The 14,328-nt window shown below is 30.0% G+C and overlaps 1 protein-coding gene across 1 annotated transcript; it reads right to left on the bottom strand.

The window, feature by feature from the left end:
- Nucleotides 1-6,270: 6,270 nt before the first annotated feature.
- JMJD5 (2-oxoglutarate (2OG) and Fe(II)-dependent oxygenase superfamily protein) lies at nucleotides 6,271-11,037 on the bottom strand. Its single transcript, XM_039022480.2, has 6 exons — nucleotides 10,451-11,037; nucleotides 8,677-8,886; nucleotides 8,237-8,368; nucleotides 7,880-8,023; nucleotides 7,022-7,114; nucleotides 6,271-6,794 (listed from the first exon to the last, which is right to left on the bottom strand). The coding sequence occupies exons 1-6, from the start codon at nucleotides 10,910-10,912 to the stop codon at nucleotides 6,597-6,599; spliced, it is 1,239 nt and encodes a 412-aa protein (XP_038878408.1). The 5' UTR covers nucleotides 10,913-11,037; the 3' UTR covers nucleotides 6,271-6,596.
- Between the last annotated feature and the right edge of the window lie 3,291 nt (nucleotides 11,038-14,328).

The raw sequence follows: 14,328 nt of genomic DNA, 5'->3' as shown, positions 1-14,328 counted from the left end.
TCTACTTACTTCAAAATTTAAGCCCAATATACTTAAGCAAGTTTATTTTCTTTTGATTGAACCAGACCTTAAACCAAGATCTAAATTAATAAATCAAAATTTAATTTCAACATTAAGGGGCTAATTCTGATCACGATTTAACTAAATAAATCCAAACAACTTTACCAAAAGTGTGGTTTAATCCAACCTAAATCAGTTCAGGTTGGTTTAAACTGATGGTTTTTTTTTTTTTTTTAATTAGTCAAAAAGACTGGGCTTATAGACTTATGAACTTATGCTATGGGCTGATCGGTATTATCTAATATTTAATAATATTTTTACTTAATATAATTTTTAATATATAGGGTCGGTTCGGTTTGATTTTTTTTTCGATTTTTCAGAGAACTGTTGACCGAACCAAACCAGTCGATTCGGCTACTTACTGATCTGATAGTTGCTTCTTTTTTTACCCCCCTCCCATTTCAAACCCTAAATAACAAATACACATATATATAGTTTGTTAAAGATCTGGAACGTAAAATGAATTTAATTGTATAGATTAAATTCATTGTTAAGAAACTTTCAATTGAATTGAAACTTCAAATTAAAATGATGTTTCCTGTACAAATTTAACGTGTATGAAAGTTAAATTTGTAGTTTTTTCAATTTGAATGAGTTATATTTGATTTTTGTCAAGTAGCAACTCAATTGAGTTAATTTGACAAATGTTTTAATTTTTATATTTATTTGATTTTATTTTGTAATTTAGAGAATTACCCAGTTGCTAGCCTATAAATAACAACTTGGTTATTCATTTGTAGCATCTTATTCCAAATTGAAGAGTTTTATCATTTCTTTCTTTCTTTTGTTATTGAGTTGAGTTGAAAGTAAATATACAATGGTTCTGCTAGATCCGAGTAGTTCGAGGTTACAATTCTACTGGAGTTAGTCATTATATCCTTATGAGATGATCGTCGTAGTCTACTTGCAGCCCGTGCAGAGCGAATAATTGTCTTTAGCACAACGTTTACCAGAAGTGTGCCTCGACTAAACCTTGTTATACCATCTGACTTTCGTTTGAGTTTGAATATTATACATTGAATGTATTGTTTCTAATAATTTATGTGTAATCAATCAGTTGCTAGTGTATTAAGTTGTATATGCGTGTGTATGGACTTAATTATCCAACTTCCCTTAAATTAAATTCAAATTCCCAAATCTTTATAAATATCATTTAAATTAATTATCTCAACTTTGGCTTCATAAATTTCAAAATTAAAGGAAATAAAATCCAATAATTTAAGAAAATAATTTAAATTTAACTAGAACTCAAAATGTTACATTTTTTCTTATCTGAAATATTATGTGTATTATTTTCTCTGGACGGTCTATGGTCAATATATTGGTTTGGTAAATAAATTATATGGTTTGTAAAACAAAAAACATGTTTGGTAATTTTTTTTATTTTCTATTTTTTAAAAATTGAAACAAAAAGCATGTTTGGCAATTATTTTTTTTTTTTAAAAAAAATCAAAATAAGTTTAGATGACTTTTTTAGTTTTTTTTTCTTTTATTTTTTTTAATAAAAATGAAATTAAACTATTTTTACATTACCTTTCCATCTATTATATTCATTATAAAATTATATCTTTATTTTAACTTTTTTTTTTAAAAAAAAATCATATAGATAAAAATATCGAGTAAGTAATTGTAATAATTTTATATCAAGGAGATAAGAATTAGGGTAACATTTTTTTTCGTATTTTTGCATAGGTTTAAATTGATAAGAAAATCACATATTTAAAAATTAATAGAAAAGACATATTCTTTCATTATCATCTTATCTTTCAAAAAATAATAATAATAAAATAATGAACACATGATTTCATAAAATGTTTAAATAGTCTTTAAAATATTTTTTTACCATAAAAAATGAGAATTGAGGTAGAAATAAAGTGTGTAATAAATATATATCGAACATTATTTTCTATTAAATTTCATATGAAAAGTGTAAAAAGAAATGTATCAATTAGGATTCGAACCCAAGTTATAAGATGTGGAGACAAAAGGCTATACCATTGGGCCAAAACGCACACTTCGTTAAAGTAAAGTAGTAAATAACTAGAAAAAATATACACAGCTGGGTTCGAACTCTAGCTAGAAAGGTGACAAATGCTTCAAACCGTTGGAGCAGGAGGCGCGTATGATTAAAAACAAAAACGATTTTTTTTTTTTCGTTTTCAAAATTCCTTTAACAAATTTAAGAACGTTTTTATAATGGTAAAAACATAAAACTCAATTGGCTACCGAACAGAGAGTTTTTCAAAAACTAGAAATCAAAAGCGAAAAATCAATAGGTTATTAAAGGACCCCTTAAATAATAAGTTTGCTCTTGAAATTTTCAAGCTTGTGTTAATAAATAAGTAAAAGCATTCGCATAACTAAATTGAATAGAAACTTTATTAATTCAAATGCTACGAGATAAAATTGAAATACAAGGAACTACACTTTTAAAAAGAGAGTCCAAATGGGTTGTTCAACGGTAATTGGTGTGATCTTCTTTCATAGAAGTTGGAGGTTTGTTATACTAATAAAAACTTTTTAAAAAAGAATCGAAGATAAAAACAATAAAAATCTAAACTTGAAATGTAAAAATGAAAAAGAAAAAAATAAAAGAAGAAAAAAAAGAAAAAGGGAACTTTAAACTAAGAATAGATAAAAGAAAAATTGGTCGGAGCGGATTTTGTTCCCCAAATCTAGACCAAATAATTTAACCGTATTCACTCAAAACTAATATAATAGTAGTAGCACGGACCAAATACAAGGAGCCATCAAATTTCTCAATTAAATGTTTTTCAGTCCAAGGGAACCAAGGGGATTTTGTGAAATTGTTTTGTTGCAAATAAATTTAAATACATAAAATAAAATAAAGTGTTGGAATTTAATTTGAGAAAACCTGGCTTGGGTTGTTTCAAAATTCTCATATTCAATGTATTCTATCATATAATTCTCGTTACTAGAGTCAGTAATTGTTTATATCTAACCAAATTAATTGAAACGACCCGTTAATTTGACCTAATCAACTAATTTGCCCAATTCAAATCGATAAACATCATGCAAATTTAAATTGGCTTAATTGCATTAAGATCTAGGCAAAGTCAGGTTGAACATCTAACATGAACAACCTTAGTTAAATATTCGTGCATTCAATTATAAGTTGGTTAGAATAATGCTCATCCAAATTGATTTGCAAACTAACCTAACATATTGCTTCTAAATGATTAACATAAGATTATATGTCACGTATCAAATGTCAATCAAAAGTGATAATTATAAAATTCCCAAGAGTCCAATAATATAATCATAACCAATCAAGAATAAAACTAATATGAAAATTACAATAAACTAGTTCAAAAACTCACAAATACATCGAATTAGGTAGAAAAATCCTAAACCCAAGCTAGAAACAAATATCTTAGCCCATGATATTCATGATAAATGTCAAGGAATTGTTTTGATACATTCGCAGACTATGAAAAAAAAGAAAAGTGGAGAGAAATCGTGTAGGAGTTGGTTGGTTTCCAAATCTCCCAAAATAATTTAGAAAAGATGGTATTAATAACATATAGCACAGTGTAGCAATACTGGATCAAGCATTGCAATGCTCTTATCATGGCATAACACCTCAGTGTAGCGACGCTAAGTGTTACACTCAAGCAATCACGCTCTTATCATGGCATAACACCTCAGTGTAGCGACGCTAAGTGTTACACTCAAGCAATCACGCACGCTTGTCCGTCAATCTCCAGAGCATTGCAACGCTCCAGTGTAGCGTTGCGACACTCCTCCTATGTATGCTACTGCCTTTTAACATAAAGGGAAGGGTTGCAACGCTGTATTTAGAGGCATTTTGATAATTTTGACCTTCTCTTTCCTGGTTGATGCAATTAAGTTTCGTTTTGGCCTGTTTTAGCTCAATTTTGTCACTAACACCCTGTTCTACCTTCTAGGTGTTCGAAATCTATAAAATATCCAAATAAACACATAAAATCTAATAATAAACCCGAATTAAGTGGAACCAGATATCACATTTTTGGTGCTATAAAAAATCTAGACCTAAAGAAGAAGAAATTTGAACCAATCTCGATCTAATCTAATTAAAAAAGAAACAGCAAACTTCAAGATAAAAATGTGGAAATTTTTGTAAGGAAATTTTAAAAATCCAAATGAAAGGCTTTGCTTCCTTTAAATTGACATATAAATTTGCCCTAATTGCTGAGAATAATAGAGCAAATAAATCATAATTTTGGGTTGTGAAACCAATTAATTACAATTGCAATTTCTCTCCTAAGAATGCTACAACAATTGGGTACCTAGAACTTTTCTTCACAAAATCAAAGACTTAAGAATTTTTTTTAATGACTCAAATTTCTTCCTAGATCTATGATCACAAAAACATATTCAATTAACTTTTGCTAAATATATCATGCCATGCTTTTGTTACACTTATGATTATAAATACGCAACTTTTTTCGAAGAAATTTTAAAATCCATATGACATGAATTTTTAATACCTGGATATAAATGAACCATTACCATTTATTTTAATTAATTATTAAATATAAATATATTATTTAGATTTAATACATTATCTTTAACTATTTAATGCAAAATTTTTATTATCATTGATGGTTAATATTATAATTAGTTTATATCTATTTAATTATTTTTAGTAATTAAAATAAAAAAAATTAACCATGTTCAATATTTATTTATTTTCATTTTAAGTGATTAAATAATACAATATAACAATATAGTAAATAATGCTTAAAAATGAAGTTTTTCACCTTAAAATCCATCAATCATCTCTCAAAGATAGATTAAATGAAACATCAACCTTTGAATTTGAGAAAACCCTGAAAAGTGACTTTAAGAGTGAAAGTTCTTCTATTGTTCACCCATCTTCTAAATTCCTTATAGCCTTTAGTCAAGAGTTTGTGTATATAGAAGTTGAGTTGGCTTTGACAAAGAACCAATTAAACTCCTCTAGAGTTCATTTTCCTTGTGTTAGGCATACAATATCTTAGTGTATATCATAGTTATCATATGTCTCAATTACAGAAACTATTAAGATATGTTTTATGTAAGAAAGAAGATATATATTACATCTAGAAAAAACTATACAATGTTGGAAATATTTACGAGTCCTACATATTTCTTTATAATTTTATAATAGTCTAGACTTAGAGAACGCCTTAAGCTTCTACAATGTTCCTTCCAATAAGCTTCTACAATGTTCTACAACCTTCTACATTATTGCACACTCTTCTAGAATGTTCTTTCAATATCATCCATCAGTCCAAAATGAAGGTGATAGGATTTTCATTCATCAAAGATGTCAAATATAACACTTTTAATTAGGGTGATCATTCAAACCACAAAAACCGAACAGTTTCTACAAATCAAACCAAACCGAACCGAAAATTCAATGAAACCAAAAAATGTGGTTCGATCTGGTTTGAAAAAGTTTTAAAACGGAATTAATTCGGTTCGGTTTCACTTTCGAAAACCGAATTTAAAACCGAACCGAACGTTTTTAACTAATATGTATTTATTTATTTATATATTTTAAAAAAGAATAAAACCAAACCAAACCAAACCCTTTTTTAATTAAAAAAAAATAAACATAGATTTTTTTTAAATGCCAAAACCGAATCGAACCGCATATATGTGATTCAATTCGATTTTACATTTTAAAAAATTCGATTCGGTTTGACCACCAAACCGAACTGTTTCCACTCCTACTTTTAATTTGAGAGTTTTCTTAACGATTTGGAATCCAAATACCCTATGGTAGAAGTGTTGCTTAACCCTTCATTCTAAAATAATTATATATATATTTTAAAAAAAGCTTTTAACAGACCATATGTAGATATAACTTTAAGAAAATAGCTATCCAAACAAATTTCTATTGAGAGGAAAAGAAAAACATGACTATTATCTTTCAGGGAAGAGAAACAAAACTCATCCATGATTGTTGTCTATCTAGACAACTGTTGTCATCCTTATATACTTTCATACTGTCATCACCAATAAGATGCTTTAGATATTTATTTATTTTTTTTGGAAATAAAATAATAAAAAGATTTAAGGTATAAAGAATCCCCATTGGGCATTTGTACCCCAAAATGAAACCTAATATTTTTTTCATCCATACAAATAAATTCCTAAATCCCAAGAAAGCAACTGTCACAGAGGCAGAATCCAAAGTGAAAAAAACAGACAAACAAATACCAACAAAAGTTAAGACCATCATCATCATCATTAACACTGACATCAAAGTACATAATAATTGAGGCCAAAATGGTTTCCATTGCATCAAAAGCAACAATGGGTTTCAAAAGTGCATTAATCAGTACACTCATCTACATTGACATTATGACAAAAATCGATTCCTAGTAATCAAAGGCACCATCTTGTGTGGGCATAGGAAAGGTTATATCATATCATCAGAGGCTACCAATATAGTTTTCTCAATGTTCTTACTATATCAAAACAAAGAATGAGAGGGGGAAAAAAAGAAAGAAGAGAGAAAGGGAGAGAGAGGCAAAATGGCATTAAGATGAGGAAGAGGTTGAATTTTCATCACAATTGTTCCACCAAAAGCTAACAGAAAAGCTAGTTGTTAAGGACCGAACATAATGCCACCATTTTGGTGGGATATATAGCATCTCACCTTCCTCTAGAATGCAGTCCACAAATTCCAAGTCCATCACCTTTGGAAACTCTTTCTCGTTTATGTCATCTAGATCAACCTTCAAACAAAAAACGAATGTAAGTACTCGTAAATTGTAAAAACATAGACATTGGAAGGAGTAACTCTCGACGTATTATTGTCATCGAAGCAACTTTTAGAGACGGATATGGTGATAGCAAAATAGCAAATGAAGAAAACATAATCATGTCGGATTTTCATCAAACTAATGATTAATTTCTTCTATTAATCATTATTTTGTACACAACGTTTATCAGAGTGGTTTACCTGGCTGGAATTGCAAAGCATAGTTTCATTGTATGGGTAAAGTTCCTCGGACAATGACGCATCATAAAGCCTAATGTACTTTTTTCCTATAACCTGTGCGTGAGGAAATAGTGTATAGTTAAGTACTAGGGAAAAAAGGAAGAACTCAACTAACAGCAGTTTCTTTGTTGTAAAAAGTTGCAGCATTTAAAAAAAAATGGCTCCATACACATGCACATAAGCATCAACATCAATATTCTCTTTCAGATAAACGCGATTAACTCATTATGCAAATGTGTACTGTATGCACACATGCCAGTAGAGAAAAAAAAATATAGTTCTGAGGTTTTTACAGTATCCATGATCATTATTTCTGCATGATCATTATTTCTGTTAAGGACTTTTACCTCTAAAACCTCTACCTATTACCAGACACAGCAACAGAATTATCACTTTAACTCGACCTCCCACCTCAATTTTTTTCACGACCGAGTATGCTTTTAGCCTTTTACTTTCTTTCTTCATACTCTATCCAAACAGTTCCCAAATCAATATATTCATTTAAGAAAAAGCTGCAGATTTATTGGAGTTTTATAACTCTGTGAATCAATATTCCTAGAATCTGAATTTATAACTCTGTGAATCAATATTCCTAGAATCTGAATTTATAACTCTGTGAATCAATATTCCTAGAATCTGAATGCTAAATGACATTATCCATTTTTAAATTCAGCTTAAGAAGTGACTTGTTTAATCCTCGAAGCACAAAATCAAAATAAGGGTTGAAAGAACCAACATAAAAGAAATACAAATAAAAAAAAAAAGGACTAGAATGCTTTCCAGTTTAAACATTAAAAAAAATAATCTACATGTACAAACCTGAGCCAATATGTTGTGATGAGGATCATGGTGCAAAGGCGTTACTGTCCCAGGTGGGCCAAACCAAGCATTAAGAGATCTTAACTCTCCACCACCGATGGAACAATAATCAGGAATACAAATGTCCTTCCTGAGCTCATTTATCTGTCTTTAAAGAAAGAAAAGTATTGAATTAAATTTGAAGCACGAACTGCCACAGGCTAATACTAGGTTTCTTCAAATCCCCTACAAACAGATAACACACACAAACATGCACGCATACATATATGTATAGATGCACATAAATATATCTATCATCTGATTAGTTCTATGAAGAATACAATGATAAACAGATAAATATTATGTATCAGTACATGCCTGGTCGAATAATGGATGTTGAGCAAGATATGTAATATCATCAGAACGATCATTGGACTGAATCCTGCTAAGAAATTCGGAAAATGTAATAAGCTCTTGTTTCCATTCTGGGCGTAAATAGTTCTTCCCAACCTGAAAAGCATAAAAGCTTTACAAGTCTTCAGTTCAATGGTGGAAAATCTATCAGTTCCAATATCAAGTCAGCAGGAGAGACAGCAGGAGTTAAGCTACAATAGAAAGAAAAATGATAAAAATAGATAAACAACAAGAAAGAAAATAAACATCTCAAAAAGGCAACTTATTTGTTTGCTAATCCAGTAACAATCAATTTGAGCTTAATTGTCTGAGAAAAATTTTAATAGGCAATTTAGGTCACATTCTCGAAATCCAATACTGTTCAACTTATTGATAATAAACAAATGAACAGATAAATAAATCACCTCAACTGGAATTGTACGGTCACCAGCAACCTTTTGCAAGTAATCCATGCTCTTCCACTTTGTCCTAGCTGGCCAATGAGCCATACCATCATTAATAATAACAGGGAAACCTGGTCGGAAATATTCACGCAAGAATCCCTCCAGAGATAACGCAGACATCTTTGCAATCATCTTATTAGTGAGAGCCTTTACAGGCAAATTCCATGCAACCTATACATCAAAAGCATTAATTGTAATTACTTGTTAGGACAGCTTTTAGAATTGACTTGGAAACATGGAATATATGATTGTATCAACCCCGTGTGGCACAAGAAAACAAAAAATTAGCACATTCATAAGAAGAAATGATAGAAGAGAGAAAAACTTATTTGAACAAGGCAGGGGCTTAAATCAAAATACTTTATATATGAGTGATCTAATATGATTGGAATTTCAGGTCAGTTCTTAAGCAAGTCCCCTTCTCAAATCTCTTGGTTGTGGGAGATTCTTTATTAATTTTCTGAATAAATTTTCAATTGATGGTGGTGCTATTCTTTCAGGTCGAGTAAGGTGATATGGAAGGCCTAACGTTTAAAGAAAGTTAGAACTTTCGTTTGGACTCTATTCCTCAGTGGCATTAACACTCGTGGTAGAATTTATGCAAGTGATCCTATATCTTTCTTCAGTTTGGGGTTGTATGTGCCGTGAGCTGAGAATAACGAGGACGTCAATCATCTTTTTTTCCCCCACCTTTGGTGCTTATTCTCCACAAATTTGTAGCAAACTGCAGAAGCTTCTTAATGGGTTTCAAGTCATTCTCCCTAGAATTATTTAGGAGTTCATACTTCAAATGCCCTGTAAACCTCCAGATCCATCCAAAGGCAATAGATAAATCTTGATCCAAATGCTATTAAGGCTACACCTCTATGCTTTGGCTAAAATGGAATAGACTAATAGAGGAGTTTTGTACATCGAGAAAATTGTACTCTCAGATGATCTCCAAGTTACCAAAAGATATCAAAATTATGTTCATCTTCCAACATATATTTATTCCAAATGAAAGAGAATTCAGAATAACCATTCATTCATTCTCAACAACAGTGATCAAATCAACCATTAAGTCCTGCGGGTGAAAATGCATGAAATAGAAAATGAATGACAATGCTTCCCCTTATCATGAATCCAACCTGAAGAACACTGTAGCATTAACTTAACAAGCAGACTAACCAATTGTTTGAATCTGAAAGAAAAATAGGACAGATCAGTAGTGTATAGAGCATGGACAACGAAAATATATCTATTTTGTTTTTGGAGGATAAGACAAAAGAGTATTTGTTGTACACTCTGATCTTTGTTTTCTCATTTTTGTAGGTGAGTTGATATTTTGAGGATGGATCTTGAATCAATATCACATTGAATCTCATTCCTTTTCAATGAAACATCTCATTTTATTATTATTGTTTATTTTTAAAAATAATAATAAACAAAGAACTCCCTCCATCCCCTGCCCTCATAAATATCCACAAATAATTAGACTTAAAGGCTTAAAGCTTAAAACAGAACACGAAAAACATCTAACATTTCACAAATGAATGAATGAGAAAAGAAATTTCATAAGGAGAAAGATTCATAACAGAGCTCCATCGAAATCAGTATCAGTAAAAATGAACTAAGAAAGTATCTGCAGACAAAAATGAAAAAGAAAAAAAAAAAAGCAACGAATTCCTCATAGACATTAAAATCAGCAACAACAAGAAGTTTCAAGAAACAAAAAAAACCAGAAAAAGGGCCTCACCTCCTTATTACGCTCCTCACAACCCAACGAACTCTCCATTTGACCATCTTCCAAAACCCTAACAATCCTCGCCTCAGCAGAGACCTTAGCAATGGCAGAATCCAAATCATCTCTCAAAAGCGGACCACCCATGATCAACCCCATATCCAAAACCCTAAGTGCCTCCTTAAACTCTCCACCAGCAAAATGAAACCTGGCCATGTAGAGGCAAGCCATGGAGTAGGCATCACGCCAGATTGGGAGAACAGAGTGCCAGGGACCGGAGTGAAGCTGCTCCCAGGCCATCTCTCCGGCGGCCTCGGCAGCGCGTATGTCTCCGGCAGCCGCGAGAGCCGCCATGCTGACGTAGGCATAGCCACCGTGCTCGGAGATTGAGTGGAGAAGGGAATGGGATTCTGCGTCGAGAAGAGGGGTTTCGAAATGGAATGATGAAGGGCTTTGTTTAGATTCTGATGAAGCCATGGTTGCAAAGAAGAAGAAGAAGAAGAAGAAGTGAATGAGAGGAAGGTTAATGGGAAGTGGTTGATATTTAGGAGTTGAAGAAATGGAGAAGAGAGAGTAGATATTTTGGTTGGTGGGGTAAAGCAAGGGTCACTTTTTCCATTAAACCTTTATTATTATTATTATTATTTTTAAAGAATAATAATAATAATAATAAGTGAATAAATATCTACCCAATACAAAATTACAAAAATAGAAAATTTTTAAATTTCTTTTTTTGGGTTGAAATAAATGATTGATTGCTTTCGACTTTCAATTTTTTATGAATTTTTGGTTTGTGTGAAAATTCTCATCCACCTGAGACAAGGTCACTTACTTCTAGGTCTACACTATCAAAAGTGGAGTAGAGTTCAATAATTGCATAAATAAGGGATACAACATTTACTTTTGAAATAGAAATATATAAATATATATTTACAAGACACCTCCGTTACGTGGAGATTGGTGCAGTCCAGATTACATCAAAGTATTTGTTATTTATATTGTTTTCGTCGTTTGCTATTGTTTTGCTTTTAAACGGGAAAATATATGGTACTAAGGTGAATCGAAACATTAAATAATTGTGTAAGACCTATGAAATAAAAACAATATATCATCTGATGATGTGTCAAATAATGCTGAATAGGACTATGTAAATGGAAGGAAAAAAAATCTAGTACTATGTAGTTTGTATCCACTACTCCTATTCATAATTTGACACCTCGTAAAATGATATATTAATTTATTGTTAGTTATTTTTATGACTCTATGTTATCCTTATATTCTACTATTGCGACAACAATTAATGAATGTAGTATGATTTTTTTTCTTTCGTAAATATACTATTTAGTACCATATTTTTTCTTATTTATTGAGACAATTATTGTGTGGGTGGATAATGTGACAAAATTATAACGAACAGTCAAAGGGAGTGTAGCTCAACTGACATTTACGTGTATTAGTGACCATGATATTTATAGTTCAGATTACCGGTTATTCCCTAAACAAAATGGAAATGAACTTGAAAGTTCATAGAACATATACAAACTTTTTATAAAAATCATTAAACCTTCATAGAAGGTGGACAAACAAATGATTAAAAAATGTCATTTCATCTTAATAAATAGGAAAATTAGTTTAAATGACAAAATTGCTGAAAATATTTACAGATAATAGTAAAATATCACTGTTTATTTACTATATTTATACATATTTTAGTTTATTTTCCTATATTTGAAATGACCCTAATAAATATAATAAAATTTGAGGTTATGGTTAAAGTTTTATGGTTAAACTACTATTTTGATTCTTAAACTTTGAAGTTTGTTTAATTTTAGTTCATATACTTAAACTGGTTAAATAATAATATTAATAATTTTCATGAAAAAAATATAATATGTAAATATATTTTCAAAATTTATAGTAAAAATACTAACAGACAACAAAAATGTTTTAAAAAATCAAGAACAAACTAGCATTAGAGACTAGATTTAAGATTTATTAAAAAGTACATAGACTAAAATTAGACAATTGAAAGTATAGCAACTAAAACAGAATAAACTTCAATTTATAGAGACCAAAATATATTTTAGCCAAGTTTCAAAATATCAATGAATTTTTTAAAACTTTAAATTGTGATTCTACGTCGTGTCATCGATAAAGTAAACCAAATAATTTTGGCACAACATATCTAATAGACAAATATTGATTGATCTAATAGCATAATAGATTCCTAATGGAAGATAAAAGTAGACAAAAAAACCTAAACTTATAAAAACCTACTTTATTTATATAGTTTTCACAAATTAGACCACCTTCTAAACTATAGACACTATAAATTTAGGCCTATTAAAATTATCCGTCCTACATTAAACAAATCATAATCCACAAACTAAATACAATTAGTTACAAAAATTAACGTAATATAATATTTCTAGATATGTCATTTCAATTTCCATTAAAAAAAGACGTTAAGCGCAATTTGAAGTAATGCTAGTATGAGTAAATTAATGTTTTTGCATATTAAAAAGTGGGAAATTTGAGAATTATTTTTGGACATATTTTTTCTTGTATAAATTCTAAAATTCAAACTCTAACGATATAATAGTAGTTTGTATTGATTTATTCTATTGATTCTATTTTCAAATTAAAATAACATTTTTATTTAAAATTAAAAGTAATATTTTAAATAATAAAATGACTATAAATATTTTCAGATATAGCAAAAATGTTACTGTCTATCAATGATGGACCGCGATAGACATCTATCAATAGACAATAAACATCTATTAGACACTGATAGATGTCTATCGCAGTCTATCTTAGACATTTATCCAATGCTTACTTTTAGGCATTAGTCTATTTTCACGAGTCAGAGAGCCTGATCCATGCGCGTGTGCTCCTAACCTTGACTCATGCTGATATGAGACCAGAGATATGGAAGCATCATGTTACAGATAGGATAAAAGGGGTCTTCGAGAGTCGAGACCTTTTCTAATCCCGCTGGAGGAGGAGACCCATATTATACCTGCATCTCTTTTGGTTCTTCGATTTTAAATAGCCATTTTCAGACGAAAATTTAAATATCAATAGATAGTGATATTTTGCTATATTTATAAATAAATTAGTTCATTTTTTTTATTTGAAAATTAATGTGTTAAGGTTTTTTTTTTAATTCCAAAATAGTTCCTTTCCAATTTAAAAATTAAATTAAAATATATCACATTTATGATGCACCTAAAAGATGTTTAGAAAGGTTTTTTTCCCCCACATTTTGAGAACCTTTATTCTTTGTCACCTTATTCATGAGATCCTATTTTTTTTATTCTTTTTTACGATAAATATTATTTTAGAAAGGGAAAAATTATAAAAGAGCTATGCCTATAATTTCAAAAAGCTAAAATATATATATAAAGGAAACACACAAAATATTTTGAGGATGCCACGTGGAATTTAACTTGACAAAAAAAAATGACACGTATGCGGTGTTGGGTGACTAAGAGAGCTCCACGTACATCTATGAGAAAGAGAAAAAGAAAAATATCATTCTTGAGAAGTCAATACCCAATGTCTATTTCATAAATCATAAACTAAAGTAACCAATCATATATATTCACGATATAAAATGGAAAATCCCTTTCATTCGAAGACAGGAATATAAATGAACAATAAAGAAGAAACCCAATCATTGACAAGGAAAAAGGAAGAGTTGTCCCCTTTTAATTTGTCTTAGATTAAAAATTAGTTAAAAAATCACTTTTATTGATGGCAAAATATGAAAAAAAATAAAATAAAATCACTTGACCTTCACGTATTATGATGATGAATTTATACTTTGAAAAAAAGTCACCTACAAAACAATCAAAATCATACGTTGATGTGGTGCTTGCCGGAACGGT

This window comes from Benincasa hispida, chromosome 2 (assembly GCF_027475165.1).
Source record: "Benincasa hispida cultivar pf3 chromosome 2, pf3_genome.v1.1, whole genome shotgun sequence".
Taxonomy (NCBI): domain Eukaryota; kingdom Viridiplantae; phylum Streptophyta; class Magnoliopsida; order Cucurbitales; family Cucurbitaceae; genus Benincasa; species Benincasa hispida.
Note: the sequence above shows the minus strand (reverse complement) of the source record. Positions and strands in the feature narration are given on the sequence as shown.